Genomic DNA, 21,009 nt, shown 5'->3' on the forward strand with positions numbered 1-21,009 from the left:
AAGGGGCAGCCCACCGTGAAGGTAGCCTGGATGAGTGCTAATCTCCCCAGCTAGCCAGATAGCTTCATTGCTAACATCAACAAAGTTATGCGACGCAAACATGTGTGATTATGTGGTTGAGACGTGTCGTAAATAAACTGACTGTACGCTCAAATCCTAATAAACTGAATGAATAGAACTAGTTAGTGGACTTTAGCGCCTGACAGCTGCTGAGTCATTAGCTAGCTAAGAAGCCGGCTAGCTTAAGCATTGTTTAGGAGTACAGTGATGCTGTCATGCGGATAACTTGTTAAAGTCCAGAAGATGTTGAGACACGTTAGAGACGCGTTTTGCTGCCGGCTAAATGGAATAGATGCGCTACATATAAGTGTTTATCAATAAGAGTCATGTCTCGAGCGTTCATCCATGCTCGCTGGTTTCACAGTTTGCTCTCCCACTGTTTAAAACCCCCCACTGTCTTTCAGGAATAAGTCTGAACAGTCAACAACAATCTGAATCAGTCAATGGGATAACGCTGAAAATGTTTAGCTTCGAGGGCGATTTCAAGACAAGACCCAAGGTATCACTTGGAGGAGCAAGCAAGAAGGTAAGTGACCGGTGTCTCACGCCATCAAATCAAGTTTGTCCAAATAATCCTGAAATGTGTGATTTGCTCTGTTTGCAGGAGGAGAAAGCATCTCTGCTGCATCGGACTCAAGAGGAAAGAAGGAAAAGAGAGGTAACTAATATGTTTATTGTTTTGTTCCCAAGCTACTTCTACATAGAAAGTCCATGATTAAACTGCATGAAAGTAGTTTTCAATTTTGCAGTAAACCTGATCTGCTCTGGTGTGTTTTTTTTCATGTCTCAGGATGATAGAAAACGGCTGAAGAATGCCATCATCATTCAGTCCTACGTACGAGGCTACCAAGACCTGAAACGACAGGTATGGACGTACTGTATTGTCATGTTTGTGGCAGCAACTTGTGGTTTAGAACATCAGTGTATCAGTGTACACGCATGCAATGTTTTGTGCAGTACGCCACCCAGAGGGCCGCTTTTGACGAGTGTGTCTGCCGGACACAAGAGAGCCAGCATGCTTTGGAAGCTCCCGCCCTCTGCCTCTTATCAAGACAGCTCATCTTCTTCTACAGACAGAGTGTGGATACACATAGATTGGTGAGAAGAGCTGTCATTCTTCTCCCCATCCCACATTGTTTGCTACATTGTTTGTGTGCTTTTGCAGATCTGGCTGTGTCAGAACTTGGTGAAACACAACAGTCAGTTTGTCAAGCTGCTGGTGGGCTCACACAGACAGACGTGTATGTTTCAGATCAAGAGGATGCTAGGCTTCTGCTGCAGGTGCCCTCTCAGTCAAATGATTGTTTTTTCACGTGCTGGCAAGGTGCTTAACATGTCTTTTCACCTCTCTCTGGATCGTCAGACTCCTGCAGAACTGCCCCGATGACAGTTTCAATGTGGCAGTTCCCATGCGGATGCTAGAAATCTTCTCCTCGGAGAGTATCTACCTTCCTGTCATGACGGATGCCAACTCTGTGGTGGAACAGGTTTTGCACTACATGGTACAGAAAGGTGAGGAAGCAACCACTTTCATGTTTGTAGGGCACATTTGTTGATGTAAAGAAGAATAGTGCTTTGCAGTGAGATTAGAAGAGGGTGGAAAAGTTGAATAGTCCAGTAAACATCACAAAAATGTTTTAATGTGCACAGTAACACTGTTAATAATGTTAATAAAAGTGCTTTACAGACCACAAAAGAAACGCACGCACGCACGGGAGAACATACAATCTCCACACAGAAATGCCCAAGGGAGAATCGAACCCAGGTCTTCCCGATCTCCAGACTGTTACTGTGTGGCCAACACTATACCACCACCAACACTAGACTATGCTAACCACTAGACCACCGTGCGGCCACGTTTTTTCATAACCATACAAATTATGCTGTTTCGTGATTGCATATGGCCTATTATTACTATTGCATATTGAAGCAAATTATACATATTTTTTGTTCAAATTAAGCATTTTCAAGCATAAAAACGACTAAACAAACTAAAATACATGTCCCTCTATTTTGTATTTTGTTGCCTAAATTAAGCATTTTCAAGCATTAAATGGCTAAATGAACCAAAATACAAATATAAGGCATTGAAAAGATGCATTCAAAGACGTAGATTTGTAGTATTCTACACTGGTCACTGGGTGTCAGTAATGTTACTCAATCGCCGGAACAACAGACTTTTATTGCAGGCTTGAATTATCTCAGGTACAGTAATCCCAAATAAAAACTCCAAATAAAAACACTGGCTACGTTTGCGGCCATAACCCTAACCAAGTTCGGACTCAACTCTGAACCCCCGACATCACTTCCTGTCCACCCACCACCCAAACCCCCCTAGGGAACACATTTATCGCAACACACACAAGCACGAGAACCAGTTAACTGCGTACAGTATATGCAAACAACATTCACACTCACATTCACACCTATGGGCAATTTAGTCTCCAATTAACCTAACATGCATATTAGGTTATAGGGGTGTCATGATACAACTTTTTCACTTCCGATCCGCTACAATATTGCAGCCTTGAGTGTCGGCCGATTACGATGTCAGTCCAGTATCAGGACAAATCATACATACATCCCGTGGAACGCTGCTTCAAATGCGCATCGAGGTTGGTCCTATGAAAGTTTCCAGGTTCTGTGCCACCACGGGAAACTTGTGCATGACAAGTGTTGCACTGTGCTGTAACTTCTTTTTCGGACTTCAACGGAAAATACACACAGCCGACATCATTCCTACTGTACTTCATGCTTAACACGTTAGCACGCGCTGTTGTTGAGATCACGTGGGCTCTATCCGGCACGCTGCTAAATGAGCGTGCTGTGGTGTCTGTGGAGTCTGGAATCAACTGCTTCTTTTGCTGATATCCGTTATTGATATCAGATTGGGACACCCCTTTTAAGTTACTTCATGGGGCACCTGGAGAAAACCCACGCACGCACAGGAGAACATGCAAACTATACACAGAGATACCCTGGTGGAGATTCAAACCCTCAATCTCCTGATTGTGAGGCCAATAATGAATAATAATTAGGGCTGTCAAATGATTTAAAAAAATTTGAATCGGATTAATTTAGTTTTTAAATGAATTAATCATGATTAATCACTTTTTGCAACTATGTCTGAAGTATGGCCATTTTTACTGTATTTTATTGAAAGAAAGATAAATGACAGGACAGGATTATATATATTTGTATATATTAACAGATCCAAATTAACTGAAAATGTGACTCAAGCTAAAAGATAGCACACACGTTAAAAAAGCTATTTACCTAACACTAGTTTCATTAGTAGCAGCAGAATATTTGAATCACACTTTAACCGTATTTATTATGAGCAAGGAGGGGTTGCATTCAAAGACATCATGTAACTTAAGTTGAATTCACATGTTTTGAGTTTATTTTCTCGGATTTCCAAGCATTCTTAATTCCAGTAAATTGTACTTCCGCATTAAGAGTTGCAAAGTGAGAGATAAGAATATAAACTTATTGCCCACACATACGTATAATAAAGAGGTTGTTGTGGTGTTCGGAGTGTCCATGAATGCATCTCGCAGTAGTCGAGTGACAATGAGAAAGTGTCATTCCAGGGCTGAATGGACTAGAGATGTGTTTGTGAGCTGGAGATATATATACAGTGGTGTGAAAAAGTCCCCTTCCTGATTTCTTTTTTTGCATGTTTGTCACACTTAAATGTTTCTTTTTTATTATTATATATTTTCTATTATAAAGGGAGAAAAAAAAATCCCAATCCTACATGGCCCTGAATGGAAAAAGTGATTGCACCCCCTGTTAAAACATAACTTAAGTGAGATGAATTGAGATCTCTCAGTATGGAAAAGCCTTGGGACTCCAGCGACCACAGTGTCACACCACACACACACACACACACACACACACACACACACCACAAATAGCGAAAACATGGAACAGTGGTGAACCTTCCCAGGAGTGGCCGGCCAACCAGAATTACCCCAATAGCGCAGTGACGACTCATCCCAGAGGTCATAAAAATACTTGGTGGTCTGACGAGACAAAAGTTGAACTTTTTGGAAGGTGTGTCTCATTATAGTACAGGCCACATGTTTGGACACATACACAACACTGATGGTCCCAACCCCATGAATAAGGCAAGAAATTCCACTACGTAACCCTGACAGCACACCTGTGAAGTGAAAACCATTTCAGGTGACTAGCTCATGAAGCTCATTGAGTTATTCATGAGTTATTTCACACTTTTTTTGTTAAGTACATAATTCCACAGGTGTTCATTCATAGTTTTGATGCCTTCAGTGAGAATCTAGTCATGAAAATAAAGAAAACGCATTGAATGAGAAGGTGTGTCCAAACTTTTGGCCTGTACTGTGTATCTGGCGTAAAAGTAACGCCACATTTCAGAAAATGAACGTCATGCCAACAGTAAAATATAGTGGTGGTAGTGTGATGGTCTGGGGCTGTTTTGCTGCTTCAGGGCCTGGAAGACTTGCTGTGATAAATGGAACCATGAATTCTGCTGTCTACCAAAAAATCCTGGAGGAGAATGTCCGGCCATCTGTTAGTGACATCAAGCTGAAACCATTCTTGGGTTCTGCAGCAGGACAATGATCCAAAACACACCAGCAAGTCCACCTCTGAATGGCTGAGGAAACACAAAATGAAGACTTTGGAGTGGCCTAGTCAAAGTCCTGACCTGAATCCCGTTGAGATCCTCTGTCGTTATAGCAGAGAGGCGTGGCTTGCCATAATGCGTATGTGTTAATTACGCCCAAAAATGTAACGTAATTCATGAAATAAATTAGTTATCGCCATTAACGCATTTTTGACAGCCCTAATAAAATATGTTAAAGTCAAAATTAGAAATCACACTGGATAAGGGATTCTGTCGTATTTCTGGTTTCCCTTCTGTCCATCATCAGTCAAAGTCTAATTGGTTGTTGTGTTTTTTTTTCTTGTCAGGTTACTACAGGTCGCTGTACATTCTTGCGAATCACAGACTCCCTTCCAGTTTGGAATATACGGACTCTCCATCCATCCCTTTGGCAAGCACACTCTTGGAGCACATCCTCAAACCTCTGCACTTTAGCTACTCCTCCTGCACAGCGGGCGCAAGGTATGACAGGCTCCTGGGAAGTGTTTCCTGTTAGACAGAAGTTCGACAGAGCATCTTTATTCGAAGCATCTGTCGCTGATGAGATGAGAATTATGTGAATTGTTTGTGCTGTTTAAACATCCTGATAAGACTGACAACAGCAGCTTTTTTGTTCGTGTCTTGGAGTCAACGGTGAAGTCAATTTACAACAAGCTGTAAAAGCCCCTCTTAAGATCCCCCAGCCCCCATGTCATGTTCGCTGCCCTCCGAGGAGAATATGCGACTATTTGCCTTCAGTTAGAGACATTCTTATGACCAAACGCTGCAAAGAAAAGCAAGGTGGGAATGATAAACTTGTGTACACACTACAAGTGTGACCGCTAATGATGTGACTTTGGGGGTGGGCGCCAGATGTGAGCCACCCAGTCAGACAAAGCAGTTCTGTTTGGACAGATAATGGCCGGGTGCACCTCATCTTGGGCTTGAATGCTTGCGCTTCACATTCAAAGTTCTTGAAAATGTCGTCTCTTTGTCTTTCAGGCACTTTGTCTTTTCCGCCTTCACTGAGGAATTTATTTCTGCACCTTTCACCGAGCAGATCTTTCACTTTTTTATCCCGGCCCTGTCGGACCCTCGTCTTGCATTCCCGTTCGAGGCCTTCCTGAGCTCCCTCCAGGGCACTGTCACCTCCTCCCCCGCCGCCCAGAGCCAGGCCCCCTGGATATTTTACTTTGTTCTTTCTGCGGGCCAGAACTCTTTAGGTGGGTCTTTGCATGGTACACTTCATTAGGGACACCTGCACATCTAATACAGTATCAATTTCTTTATTTTGACTGTAGACTGAAAATATTTGGGTTTGACATCAAAAAGATGAAGATGAGACCCGAGAGCAACATAAGATAGCACTTTACGTATTTTTATGTGAGAGCAAGTATGGGAACATGTGACTGACAGGCGTGTTTTGTTGCCCAGGTGTGTCTGATTGCATTCCTTATACCAGGGGTGTCCAAACTTTTTCCAGTGAGGGCCACATAGTGAAAAATGAGAGGATGCAAGGGCCAACACACTTAGATATTCGAAGCAGTTATATCTATATATCAACAAAAAACTGCAGCTCAAGTGCTTGCTTTTTGTTCTTTTTTTTTCTTACATTTTTTCTTACATTCCAGCTATTACAACTTCCTTCTAGTAATTCTTCTCTTTGACTTTTCTCCCCAACAAAATTTTCCAAAAATTACAACTTTATTTTGTTTTCTTTGTTTGTTTCTTTGAATAGTTTGACTTTCTTCTCATAAAATTACCGCCAACGTTTCAATTTTTGCTGTTTTTTTTTTTTTTTTTTAAGGTTTCTTGTTAACTCAACAAATTCCATCCCAGCCATTTTTCAAAAGACACCCCCTTCAGCACCGGATGATTTTGACTGATCTTTCAAGGCACGCAGAATATTGTGTTCGATGGCTATAGAAACATGGAACCTACCAAAAGAAAGATTAGACTCCTGTCTTCCATCAGGAAAAAAATAGTTTGTTTCTCCCTTTTTCCGTTTCTTTAGTAATCAGCAGTAGAACATAGGTAAGTTTCAGGAAAATATCAGTTCCCGACTAGAAAAGGGACAAAACTAGCTTTATGTGAAAAGATACATTTCAAGCATAACTTTCACTTTGACACAAATATTTTTTTGCTTTTGTGACAGCTCAAATATCTAAACAACTATACTATCATAAACAACACAAAAAAGGGGTTGTTTTACATCAAAATTACAATTAACACCATGAACTATTTACAGTTTTCACATTTGGAACTGAACTCTATGTGTGCATGTGTGTGTGCACATGCGTAAAGTTTCCCTACAATGCATCACCTTCTGCACGCTACACTCCTCCACACGCTCTCACTTACTCATCTGTGTCATGTGTGATTTGTCCGTTGACATGATCCCTGCCGAGCTTTTATCAAATGCACTTCTGCCACCTTGTGGCTGTTTTTATTGCTTCAAATTGCTCTGAATTTAAATCCATTAGTGGGGAGTTGCGTCATCACCTCTTTTTGCTTCTCGCACAAAAAAAACGTAAACAGCGTATTTTGTTGGGATTGGACATTTGGATTTATAAAAACGTATAAATACGTCTTTGGTAATGAGTTAAATTGTATTTTTTGAATGTGCCGCCAATAAACAAACAGCCATGGGCCGGAAAAGGCTCCAGAGCCACCCTTTTTTACAATACATTAATAGCGCTGAATGTCTATGCGCAATTTCAGTTTGGGTAGTATAGGTTTTGCCTGTGCAGACTGCATTTAGAGGTGAAAACAATATGAAAACCAGAGCGCTGTCTATAGGCAGAAAAGCAAGCAATTGTGAATCTGAGAGGTGATGGAAAATCAACCAGGAGCATTGCACAAACATTGGTCATAGCCACTACAACTATTTGGGAAGTCCCGAAGAAGAAGGAAACCACTGGTGCACTAAGGAACAAGCGTTCAACAGGCATAGCAAGGAAAACATCAGCAGTTGATGAAAGAAACATTGTGAGAGGTGTAAAGAAAGACCATAAAATAACTGTTAGTGACATCAGCAACAATGTGCGCAGGGTTAGGTTAGGTGAGGGTGAAGGTATCACTATCTATTGAAGACTTCATGGACAAAATTACAATGGCTACATCAGAAGATGGAAACAAGTCATTAGCGAGAAGAATATGCCAAAAAGTACAGAGAGATGAACCTCAAGAATTCATTAGTCCATAAACATTTGTCCCAGACGTTTTGAGGCTCAGCACTGTACTTTTTGGGACATTTCAGCCGACAATCATAGCGCTAATATCTTGCTAATGAGTAGTTTGCATCTTCTGGTGTAGCCTCTGCAGGTTGTTTCTCTCCAGGGTCCTTCTTTACAGCTCTCAATGTTTCTGTCATCACCTGCTGATGTTTTCCTTGGTCTACATTTGGGGTGTCCAAACTTTTTCCAGTGAGGGGAAAAATGAAAGGACGTAAGGGCCATTTTGATAATTAGTTATAATTATTACATTAAAAAAATCCATCTCAGCTTTGTGATATAGGTGAAATGCTACTAAAATGCATTATTTTAAGTTTATTGTTGTAAAATTGTGACTTTTTCCCCTCATTCAACTTTTTTCTCTTAATATTTTGACTTTATTCTCTAAAATTACAGCTGTTTTTTCCCCATTTCTCCTGTTTTTCCAAGTACGGTATTTCTACTTTCCTCTATTTCTTCTCATAATATAATTTTTTCCCCAAGGTAATTTGATTTGTTTTATTTTGTTTCTCATAATATTACACCTTTTTAAGAAAATGATGTATTTTTTCTTTAATATTTCAACTCTATGCCTCTAGTATTTTCCTCATAATATTACAAGTTTATTCTCGGAAAATTGCATTTTTTTCCCCCCCATTAGAATATGACTTAATTCTTATTAAATTTCTGCTGTTTATGCCATTTCTGCTGTTGCTTTTTTTTTTTTTATAATTTTCTTCTTATAGTATTATGACCTTATACCCATAATATAACCAAATTTTCCTAAAATTGCAACTTCCTTTGTTGATTATGTTAACCTTTGAAAAAATAATATCTTTTTTCTTGAATATTTCAACTTTAAGTATTGGAAAGGAAAGGAAATATTTGATCATAATATTGCTTTATTCTTGTGAAATTATGACTTTTTTTAGATTACATTACAACTTTTTCCTCTTAAGATTTAGACTTTATTCTTGTAAAAATCCTGCTGATTTTTCCATTTTTTTACTGTTTTTTTTGTGTAGTTTTTAAAATTAATATTTTTAGAATGTGCCTCGGGCCATAAAAAAAATTTAAAAAATTTTTAAAAAAAGCTGCGGCCCGCACTTTGGACATCCCTGGTCTACCTATTCCACATCTGTTACTTCCAAATACTTCCAATAGACATCCCAAATGTTGATATAGTGGCTATGACCATTGTATTATGATTTGACAAGTGTCAGTGTAAATATTATTACCTTGCTAGCAAGCAGTGATGGCCAACATTACGATGTGCTGACAGGCTCCCTATCGGAGGAAGGCCTCTTGCTGTATTTACGTGCTCTGCAGACGCTGCTGCCTCTGCTGCCCGTGACTGAGACCTGCAGCAGGCCAGAGGTGAGCAGCGATTCGGAGGACGAAGACGATGCGGCCGTCCATCCGCCTCCCATGAAGGTACGTCCGCTTGATTGTGTGGAAGCGACCAGGGGCCTGTTACCACAATAGTGTGATGATATTGGCCTGTGTGTCGCACTTTTTCCCCCTGCATGGTCAGGATGACAGTCGCATCTCCGTGCAACTGATCACAGACGAATGCGTGCACAAGCTGGACACCAAGCAGCAGACCAACATGCTGCTCAACCTGGTATGGAGGGACTCGGCCAGCGAGGAGATTTTCACCATGATGGCCTCCATCTGTCACACGCTCATGGTGCAGCATCGTCTCCTGGTTCCTAAAGTCAGGTGTGCTGCTGAGACAAACCTTAAAACTTCTGATTCTTTGTTAGTTTACACTTACGTTTAACAATAACTACTCGTGTGTGTGTGTGTGTGTGTGTGTGTGTCAGGCCTAAAAAGAACCCATTATTGGATCAAAGTGCACACAGATGCAGTTTTTTAATTTCCATTTATGCTAACATGGTAAGAAAGTGCATTTTTCCTTTCCCGAGATTTACTTGATGCCGCTTCATTGTTAATCGTTGTCAAGGATCAGCGTTGGCTTCCAAGTGAGAGCACAACTGTGTCTTGGTGTGTTTCCGCACTGTAAGCAATGAGGTAAATAACGATGGAAGAAAAGGTGGGCAGGCATCAGCGGTCGGTGCACGCTGGCATTTACAACAGCGGAGGAAGCAGAAGATGTCAGTGCAAGCTGTCAGTGCTGGATGAGGGCAATTACGTCTTGTGGGGGCCTGATTACATTAGGGCCAGGATGTCAGAGGTGCTGATTGCCTGCGTGCGTTTGAGGTTTCATGCTTGGTCAAGCAGCTCCAGTTAATCATTAGTAAAAGCCCCATCATCTGTACGTGTGCTTGTGCAGGTTGACACTGTGCTTACTTACCGGGGTAAAGCATTTGAAACGATCAATTATCAATAATTGTTCTTTTTTTATAGCATGACTAACAACAGAGTCCATTATTTCTTCTTATTCTAAATAAGCATTGAAGGCGCATTTTGCCTCGGAAAGAAGTGCTCTTAATTTTACGGCATCCTCCTTCCCGCCACTTTTCTCATAAATCCTGTCCTTCGTCTTCCATCATTATTGGATATCTGTACAAAATAATTAGCTCTCTGAGAAAGATTAATCACTGCAGGAGTGGACGGGATAGCTTTACAAGAGGCTAAGGGGAGCAAATTGCATCCCGGCCTTGATTTACTGCTCCGATCTGCAAGGAAAAAAAGTGGTTTCCGGTTGTCTTGCCAGCCGTGCGTTTTTCATAAATATCTTCAAAGTCTCTGGGTTTATCCCAATTAAAAAGCAGTAACATGACTCATGACTGCACCCAAATAGATCTGAAGTGGTTTTCTAATGATGCGCTGCATATTTTGTGGGTGCCATGAAATGTCATTGGATATTTGTTGTGGCTCCAAAGATCTCATCCCCCATGGCGCCGTGTCATTGTCATGATGAGCTGGAGCCCCGCGTACGTGATGTCAATGGCGTTTATGCAAGAGTCCACCAAACGCACACAGAGCCGGAATCTGGTTCAGCCTGGATGGTGACTGAGCTTGACCCGAGATCCTTTCATCAGCACCCAAATGAAATGATCTGGCCATGATTCATCACACATACACAGCCACACGCCTTGACTTTGTTTATTAGCGCTTCATTCCATGATTGAAAAGCGGCCATAAATCAGCGTGTCAGCTGGCATTTAGTGCTTTGTTTCCCATTTCAATCAAACACCCGCATCCCTTGTTATGAGCCCACTGCACCACTCCCCGCTTCTCTCCTGAGCCTTGTACCGCTGACAGATGGCACGTGGCGGCCGCAAGCCATTTTTCAAGCCTTGTCTGCCGTTCCGTTCACTTGGGTCAGCTTGTTTCCTGGTGGGGGGAGTTAAGAATTGTTTTTGGTTAATTTGAGAGATGAACACGTTTGCTTTCTTTCTTTGACCTTTCCTCCACCTGATGATGCCCCATTAAAGCAAAGCATACTTGCATGGCTGTCACTCCGCAGACAAGAGGCCTATTATATGCAGACCAGCTTCATCTTGACGCCTGCTTGCGTACTTACCACGTTATTGTCACCTGTCCACAGTGTGAAAAGCCACGCAGTTTAGGAGCATACACAGACTTGAACAAAGACAGCTTCACACCTGGGTGCCATAGCCCGTTGAAGCGAGGTATGCGAGGGCCTCCTCTGTGTTATCATGTCATTCCCTGCGAGTGTGGAAACACTGTGAGGTCACTGCGAGTAGTCCCTCTCTCCTCCTCCATTGTCTTGATCCCCTGGCCATTAAGTTAAATGGGGCTCCAGCAGGAAGCCGTGGGGCTGTTTATGACCCGAGCTGGGTACCCTTGGCCAGCAACTAGTTTACTAATGGAAGGGGCCTCGCCTAAATAAAGCTTAATGGCTCATTTCATCTCCTCTTGGCCCTGGCAAGGTATAAATGGGAGCGGAGAGACTAAGAAAATTCCATGAAGGAAATGTTAGTTAACAGAGTCATTTATTTCACTTGTGTCCTCTCTGCTTAACGGGTCAAAGTTAACAGCAGACATAGCAGACAGATTGGCGCGCAGTCATTGTACACTTTTGTCACTGGCTTGTTAAAGCGCAGCTCTTCACCACCAATGATGAATGTTGACATTAAACCCTTCTTTGTCCTCCTGCAGACTTCTCTACAGTTTAGCCTTCAACGCACGCTTCCTGCGGCATCTCTGGCACCTGATCACCTCCATGACAACCAAAATGATCACCGGGTGAGCTTTGAAGGATTGGACTCTGCTTGTTGGCAGTGTTGCAAGGTAAACACAAACAAATGTCGTCTTCTTTCCCTCCTGCCTCAGCTCCATGGTTCCGCTGCTACAGCTGATCTCCAGAGGGTCCCCCATGTCGTACGAAGACTCCAATCGCATCATTCCTCTCTTCTACCTCTTCAGTTCCCTCTTCAGCCACTCGCTCATCTCTGTGCATGACAGCGAGTTTTTTGGGCATGAAATGGAAGGTATGTTACATTAATGCGTTGTAGTAGTCCAGTCAACGGTTATTGGCCAATTAAGCATTTTCACCCCCCCTGCCCCGAACAGGTCAGACGCAGTCCTCCATGATGCCCTTCACTCTGTCGGAGCTGGTGACGCTGTCTCGCTGCTTGAGGGATGCGTGCCTGGGCATCATCAAGCTGGCCTACCCCGAGACCAAAACGGAGCATCGCGAGGAGTACATGGCGGCCTTCCGCAGCGTGGGCGTCAAGACCAATGCTGAAGTTCAGCAGCGCATTCAGGCTGAGCAGAAACGATGGGTACAGCTCTTTAAGGTAGGATGAGGAATTAGTTTGAAAGAATTCATTATACCCATCTAGGTATACAGCATTGGGATGGTGGGGGTGGCAGAAACACACACGCGCTGTATTGCAATTGCTCCTCCACAGTAACATTTCACAAACTTTATAATAGAAAGCGATAGAAAGACTCCAAGTCTGTGCACACAGTCAAAATAAAGATGTGTCATTTAATGAATGCCATCACTCCTTCACATGCGATACAGAGCTGATGGAAACACATCATATTATTTAGGCTATGTCCACACAGCCATGGTTAGCCAAAAACACACATTTCCCCCACTCCAGTGTTTAAAAAAAAAAAAAAAAAAAACGCACTCACCGGCTGTCATGCGCATTTTGACCAATCAGAAGCCTGAAACATCAACCACAGCTGACTTGGTCATGCATTATAACATATGTACTCATCAAATAGTGAGATACAGTTGTACCTCACTACATCGCTCACTCGCTCTATCGCGGTTTTCAAAAATGAATGAAACAATTAATGATGGCTGTTTCGTGGTTGACTATGGCCCATTATTAGTTCAAAAATATTGAAATACAAGTTATATGTAGTATTCTGGTCACTCGGCATCAGTAATGACACAAAACATTGATGAGACATTACGTTACATATCATTACATTACCGTCGCACTGCATGGAGTCAGCCACGGCATGTCCGACATGATAGAGCAGGAAAAAACTCCTCCCATTCTGTGTGGAAGTGGTACGTTTTTGGCTTTTCACTTTGTCCTTCTTCCCCACTTTGTTTGAAACCCTTTCTTAAGTTTAGAATAAATGAATTTGAGGCTAACTGTTAGCTCGCTAGCATGCTACGGTTAAAGCTGTGGCTGTCTCTTGGGTCCCTGCAGTAGTCCTGTAGCCCGCGCATTAGCAATGTGGTGTAAACAAAGAATAATAGGAGTGCAAAAGTGACTATAGGGGTGTTATTTCATGTCTACAGCATTCTAATAATGGTAAAAAAAAAACATGTTTACAAAGTCATAAACGGGTTACCAAAATATTCCATTTATAAATAAGGAATCCTACTTTGCGGAAATTCACTTCACGTAGACAAGAAGCACTTGTTTTGCTAGGTGCTTCTTCGCAAACCTTATTATTGTGTAACTATTAACCGTGATAAACAAGGGACGACTCCATCATGATGTGTACATTATCTTTAAAATTAGTGCTCACTTAAAAGGAGCCCCGTGAACATCATGAATGTCTTTTAAAATTTTTAAGGCGCACGCACGTGTCCCCCGCTGCACGAAATGAAACCAACATCCGTAAGTCACTTAAATATGCTTTCAAAATATGAGATCATGTCACACATTTGTTACAACACGGAACAAAAAGCTCTACTGTATTTTGCCCGTCCACATCTCTACTCTGGTCTGAGTTTTCAAAAACTTGTTTTTAAGGACAAAAACCTACGTTACCATGCGGATTAAAGGGAGAAAGTGCATAGAAAAATCCCTTTCTAAAATACCAGTATTCTGGTATTCTGGTGTGGACATAACCCGAGGTAAATAAGATAAGGCTGTTGTGTTTGTTTGATAAAAGAACAACCTCGCTGATGCTTTTTTGGAGCTTTGTTACCGACCTTAACGCACCAACAGCGTTCAGTGTTCAATTCCGTCACCGTGTTTGCAGGCTTGCGCACATTTTCATAGCTCTCAACTGCAACAACAACCAAACTCCCTCCTTATCCACCAAACATACTCAGGCCAAGGTGCATTCACAAACAACGGAATTCCGAATGTACAACACAACCAGACAGTTAGTGTCCTTAAATGACGTCTGGCGCTATATGAAAAAATAAAAAATCCATTCACTTTCTGCCGTGATATTTTAGGAGGCAACGTGATCGTCAATGTTGCTTGGCGTCAATTGGCAATGGCAAGGAGGAGTGCGGCTGTGGAGGTTCTTCATTGGCTCTATACCCAGAGGAAATGTGACTGAAAATATGCCTTATTCCTCACCGCGCCTCTCAATTCTCCAACAAGGAAAAAGTGGTGACGTGATTATCTGAAAGTGACCACAGGGGCGAATACCTGAGAACCTGCTCAAAGGCCTCCTGTCAGCTAAAACGACCCATTAAAGAAGTGGGGAGCAGGGAAAGTGCATTTTCCAAATTGAACGGTGGGATTTACAGTCGGTTTAACGCTGCTGACCCCTAACACGCTAATGTTTGCTTGGTGTCATCAGCCGTCCCTCCCCATCTTTTATCGCCTCCATTGTCGAGCTATCTATTTAATTGAAGGAAGTTAATTGAATGAAAATGATCAACTAAGCTTGTATTAATATTGCTAATGGAACTTTCTTCTTGGCCATGTTTGGCGAACGATGTCACGTCGGAGTTTGGGAAAGGCCCATTAAGGCTTGCACTTAACCCGATGGGCTAATTAAGGAATGCTTATTCATTCTTAGAGTCAGGGGCTAGCGCGCTCCGAACCCATTGCCACGCTCCTTTTACAGCATTTTGCACTTGCCATTATTGCCGACTCCAGTTGCCTCCCAGCATTCGGCCGGGATTGATTGTCGTCCTATGAAAATGATGTGCTTTAGAAGAGAACTCTTCGATAAGCATTATATGGAAATGGTCCTGCTGTAACTGTTATGGGGGACGTAGGAACTCATTTAACGGGTCTTCTTGAGGTGAGGTTAAACGGCAGCTGAGGGACAAACACAGAAGATTCTTTTCAGTGGCATGCTCATGCTGTAAAGCAGCCCTTGTAAGCAGAGCCAGACAATAATTAGTTGGCTGTACATTCTCCACAATGACAACATACAATACCGGTCAAAAATTTTAGAACACCCCAATTTTTCCAGTTATTTATTGAAATTCAAGTCATTTAAGTCCCATGAATAGCTTGAAATGGTACAAAGGTAAGCGGTGAAGTGCCAGAGGTTAAAAAAAAAGGTAAGATGACCCAAAACTGAAAAATAATGTGTATTTCAGAATGATACAAAATGGCTTGTTTCAGGGCCCACAAAATGGGTCAACAATTTAAAGCTGTAAGGTTGATTAAGCCTTGGCAGTTGGTGCAGCTAATTCCTACAGGTGTTGAAAGTTCTGGAGTACTTACTACCTCCTCTGTCTGCATAAAAACTGTGTTTGGAACACACTGTGGTACTATACCATCAGTTGAACAGCATTGTACTGGAGAACGTCATTAATTGCTACAAAAATGACAAGAAAAAAGGGAATTAACAATGGAACAGAGACAGACCATCTTAATGGTCTTAAATTCCTCTAGAAATCGGAGTGTTCAAAATCTTTTGACTGGTAGTGTATATATTAGGGATGTCTGATAATATCGTTCAAACGATATTTGCATACAAATTTGATCAGTTTTTCTGCTGATAATTATCCCGAGCGCAACAAGCTTGCTAGCTCAGCATGTCCGCAATCTGGAAGTTTTGTTTTCTGAATATGTAATTTTCAATGATTGTAAAGCGCTACAAATAGGGAGTAAGGCGTCATCCTTTAATTCTAATCTAATATCACACCTCAGGAAGAATCACTCGAAGTCACATGCAGGTAGAGTACCTACAGCAAAATAATACGCAACCAGTGCATTCAATGAGGACGATTCAAAGGGAAAGTACGTTAGTTGAATACTTTGAATGGGGACACATTCACTGAAAGGCTCAAGTATTTTCAAGTCATTACACTAAAGTATGAGTCAGGTCCCAAGTCATTGATGTCAAAGTCCAAGTCGAGTTACAAGTCTTTGATAATATTGTCAAGTCGAGTCCAAAGTCATCAAAATTGTGATTTGAAGCTGACTTGAGTCCACACTACTGACTATTTGTCATGATTTTTAAAATTTTTAAAATAAATATCTTTAACTTACATTGCAGTATGTGTCTTTTTTTCCACCAATAGTGTATTTGTGAAATGCATCCAGTGGCATCATGTGTTCATTTATCACACATGTTGTCATCTGACACTATTTTGAGGGAAGAGCTACTGCCAATATCGGCATCCGTAATGAAGCAGTGGACAATATCGGTATATCTGATATTGCTAGGAAAGCCATGTATCGTGCATCTCTACTATCACCGCATGGCAAAGAAAAGATTCTTCTGCAGGAATCTCACTGATGCTGTGTCTTTGTATTCTCATGCCATGGCTGATGTCAGCAGCCCTGGTTAGTAATTAAAAGGCTTAATTAACAAGGGCAGAGCTGGACTGTTTTTCTTTTATACTCCTCATAAACGATGCGCTAATGTCCTAATTCTCAAATGGTTTGCTTCCCAAATTGCCTCCTCTTTCTCTTTTCTGAACATTCTTGTCTAACTGGTGGGAAGCTGATTTGAATGTTGGTCTTGTTGGACAGGTCATCACTAACTTGGTGAAAATGCTGAAAGCTCGTGACATCAGACGACCCTTCTGTCCGGCAGGGCATTGGCTGTCCGAGGAAGTCAACATCCGAGCAGATAAGGTGCAAAACTTTTTCATTCCACTAGCACAAACTTAGAAACAAAGCAGTAGTATTAGTAGTAGTAATGCTTGTTTCTTTATTTTTCCTCCATGTTCAGGTCACCCAGCTCTACGTGCCGTCAGCCAGACATGTGTGGCGAACGCGAAGGATGGGCAGGATTGGACCACTTCAGTCAACACTGGATGGTACCACCATGTCTTCATTGTTTGTTTGCTGATGATTCAAAAAGTATAACATCAGCAAACATTCGGGGTGTCATGAGATGAAAAAGTGATGAGATTTCTCAGGGGAAAAAAACGTCTCGTGATAATAAATAAATAAATCACACGACGAATGAAAATGAACTCAATAATTTTGCCGGCCTCCATGTATTGCCATATGTGTGCATGGCATTGGTTCAGCACTTAGATGCTTTATAGAACAACGTTGAGCAGAGTGACACCTCTTGTCAATCATACAGCGGGGCTGCTAGGATATGCACAAGAGTGGAGCTTCATGAGGAGCAATGCAAGGTAACATAGTAGAAATTAGGAGGGAAAAAGATGCTTGCAAAGCCAAATGACACAGCCCCCTTGTGGGAATATTAATGAGCAAGGTGAACCCATCAAAACCAACGAGCCAGTATGCCAAATTTATTTGAAAGTGGTAACAACATAAAAGACCAAAATGAGAAAATGAACTTGTCCACCTCAAACATCTCCACCCAACCCCGTTTTCCCATCTGGAAAAAAAAATACACGTTGAGATGCAGAACCTTCATCCTGACAATCAACACTCAGTGTGACGTTTGGTCTGCAAAGTAAATACGCTGCGTCCACAATTATTAGGCAATTTGCATTATTGATTATTAGTTTTTGTTATTGAACAATAACAGTGCTCAGTGCGCAATCCAAAATGTTAATAAAGCGCAAACTTGAATATTTAAGGAAGTGAAAGTGAGGTATTGGCTTTTGTTGAGAATATCTCTGTGTGCACAATTATTAGGCAACTCAAAGAAAAACAAAAATATTCCCATCTCACTACTTTATTTTCACAATGATAAACAACAACACAAATTTTGCAAATAAATATTTTTGACATTTGCAAAAATGAATCCGTGGCAAATATAGCCACCCTTCTTTTCAATAACCCAGAAAAGCCTTACATCCATGGAGTCTCAGTTTCTTGATCGTTTCACCATCAAGTTTTTGTGCAGCAGCAACCAAAGCCTCCCAGACACTGTTCAGAGAGGTGTACCGTTTTTCTTCACTGTAAGTCTTACATTTAAGGGCCCACAAGTACTCAATAGGGTTTAGGTCAGGTGAGTAAGGAGGTCATGTCATTATTTTTTAAGTCGTTTACTGACTATCCACTTGTGTGTCTCGTTCAGTGGTGGTGGGGTTTCAGCCTTTCTTACCTTGGCCATGTCTCTGAGCGTTGAACACCATGAACCGTACTTATGGACACTCCAGGTAGATTACAGTTCTGAAATAGGACAGCTCTGGAGGATAATGGGTCCCTGGGAGCTTCATGCTTGATTTTTCTCAAATATTTGATAGTTAATTTGCATGTTTTTCTCTTGACACGTTTCTTGCGGCCCTTTTGTGCACTTTCAACAAAGCATTTAATGGTTCTGTGGTCACGTCCGAATATCTTGGCAATTTCAAGAGTGCGTACGAAAGATGTTTTACCGTCCTTGACTTTTCAGTCTGTTAAGTCTCTTTTCTGGACCATTCTGCTAAAGGGAAAGAAGCTGCCTAACAATTGTGCAAACCTAATAAAGGATGTTGATCTCCTGTGGCCACATCCTCCCTCAGTACACACATGCACATCACCTGGTATGCTTAAACCCAATAGGCATTCAAGTTTATACAGGTTGGGGTTGGAAAATATGCCTAAAAATGACAATATGGTCAAAATACTGACTTGCCTAATAATTGTGCACACGTTGTACAAAGGGAACAGCGCAAAATGGTGTGCGTTCACAGAAAGTCAGCGCAAAAGAAATGCTGCTCTTTAATACAGTTCAAAAACCAGCATTTCAAGAAACGCTGCAAACATTAGACAGTACGATCTGCCTGTGAGAAAATACATGTCACAAGCGGCAATTCCGTAACTTTACGGAATGAAAGATGACGTATTAAATGAAATATTGCATTATTATGATATATTACTTATTATAAATAACAGTGGTTTATTTGGTTTGTAAAAATGTTGACAATAACGTCATTTAGCGTCAATTTGTGGGACAATAAACATTTCACAGCACACCTGCATTACAGTATTTTGTGATGTGGTTGAAGTAAAAAAAAAAAAAAAGTTTGTGCGGGTATATTTTTTTTATTGTACTTTTCTTAAAATTAATCGTCTCATCTCGCTGTCTGGGACCCAATCTCGTGCATCGTCTCGTCTCATGAGCTGGGGTGCCTCGTGACACCCCTAGTAATAATACATGCATGGTAGTAAGAGTGTCCTGTAGCTACACAGGCAATTAAAAATATTCTCAAGTTGCATCTGCGGTACATGTCCCCCTCTTAGCCTGCCCAAATGTGTGTGAATGTATGGTGTCAAACGAAGCGGATAAGAATGTGTGTATGAGCTCCCTAATGTCACTCACAGGCTGTGCGGGCTCAATTCAATTAGCGTGAAAGTACCTGATGAACTCAGCCACATCTGCTCCTGCTGTTTGCTCGGCCTTTTCTCATTTCCTTAAATGGACAGACCCCCTTGCTGATGAACGAGCAGCGTATTGACCACCCGGAGGCCATATTTCTCCTCAAAGATGGAAAGCTGATGGGGAAATGCAGATCAGACTGACTAATTGAGCAGAATAATTGAGCTGGAGTGGACGCTAAGTGAGGAGGGTGTAAAGGAGTTTTGCTATTGTGGCGTTTTTTTTTTTTGTTTTTTTTCTTAACCGTGTAAATCTGGAGTTGAACAGAAAACAAACATCAGCTTAATGGATGGAAAGCTTGAAAATGAGCCAATTAAACAAGCTGGTTGGAAGTGGATGCTAATGATGATGATGATGCAAGTTTTGATTTTTGCATCCCTCCGCAGTGGGCTTGGAGCCTCCTCAGCTGTCTGTGTCGGAGGAGAGACATCTGGCCATCCTCACTGAACTCCCTTTTGTTGTTCCCTTTGAAGAGCGAGTCAAGGTAATTTTTTAAAAAATCAGGTACACCTGCACAATTTTAATCAGGGTCAATAAGACAAAATTATTGAAAATATTTTATTTAGTTTGTTTTGTAGTTTTGGTAGAGGGGCAAAATATTCCAAACTACATTAATACCGCTCTGATTATTATTTTTCTACGGGAATTTTTTTTGTATTTCAATTGATTAGATCAGGGGTGTCCAAACTTTTCCAAGGGGCACATACTGAAAAATGAAAGGATATGCTAAGAAGTTACTTACTCAGCTTTGTGATGCAGGTGAAAAAGCCTACAGGTATATCAATATCAACTTTGGTCTTTTTTTTTTATTTCAACTTTCTTCTAAAAAAAATAATTACATGAAATATTTTTTTCCCCCAATTTAATTTTTCAAAAATTACAACTTTATTTTGTTTTGTTTTTCATAATATTACAACTTTCTTAAAAAAAAAAAAAACTTTAATATTTTAACTCTGTGCTACTTCACTGACGTTATTTTTCCTCATAATATTACAAGTTTACTCTGTTTTTTCTCTTAATATTTTGACTTTATTCTCGGAAAAATTACAACAGTTTTTTTTCCATTTCTGCTGTTGTTTTTTATATATATAATTTTCCAATTAATTCAACTTTCTGCTTGTAAATTTTCTTTTGTTAAGATTTTGACTTCATTCCCATAATATTTAGACTTTATTCTCATAACATAACTTTTTCTTCAACCTAATTTTCCAAAAATTACAACTTTATTTCATTTGTTTCCTCATAGTAAAATAACATCTT

The 21,009-nt window shown here is 41.0% G+C and overlaps 1 protein-coding gene across 1 annotated transcript in view; it reads left to right on the forward strand.

Moving 5' to 3' along the window:
* Positions 1-21,009, forward strand: part of ube3c (ubiquitin protein ligase E3C) — a 36,769-nt gene that overhangs the window by 201 nt on the left and 15,559 nt on the right. The window contains exons 2-17 of the mRNA XM_054766086.1: positions 465-586; positions 665-718; positions 851-925; positions 1,018-1,158; positions 1,226-1,341; positions 1,424-1,572; positions 5,020-5,173; positions 5,693-5,913; positions 9,185-9,336; positions 9,437-9,624; positions 11,995-12,081; positions 12,169-12,326; positions 12,409-12,635; positions 16,992-17,096; positions 17,194-17,281; positions 20,136-20,233. Coding sequence (XP_054622061.1) covers positions 521-586; positions 665-718; positions 851-925; positions 1,018-1,158; positions 1,226-1,341; positions 1,424-1,572; positions 5,020-5,173; positions 5,693-5,913; positions 9,185-9,336; positions 9,437-9,624; positions 11,995-12,081; positions 12,169-12,326; positions 12,409-12,635; positions 16,992-17,096; positions 17,194-17,281; positions 20,136-20,233 — 2,079 coding nt within the window. The 5' untranslated portion in view covers positions 465-520. The remainder of the gene's footprint in view (positions 1-464; positions 587-664; positions 719-850; positions 926-1,017; positions 1,159-1,225; positions 1,342-1,423; positions 1,573-5,019; positions 5,174-5,692; positions 5,914-9,184; positions 9,337-9,436; positions 9,625-11,994; positions 12,082-12,168; positions 12,327-12,408; positions 12,636-16,991; positions 17,097-17,193; positions 17,282-20,135; positions 20,234-21,009) is intronic.

Source organism: Dunckerocampus dactyliophorus, chromosome 21 (assembly GCF_027744805.1).
Source record: "Dunckerocampus dactyliophorus isolate RoL2022-P2 chromosome 21, RoL_Ddac_1.1, whole genome shotgun sequence".
Classification (NCBI taxonomy): domain Eukaryota; kingdom Metazoa; phylum Chordata; class Actinopteri; order Syngnathiformes; family Syngnathidae; genus Dunckerocampus; species Dunckerocampus dactyliophorus.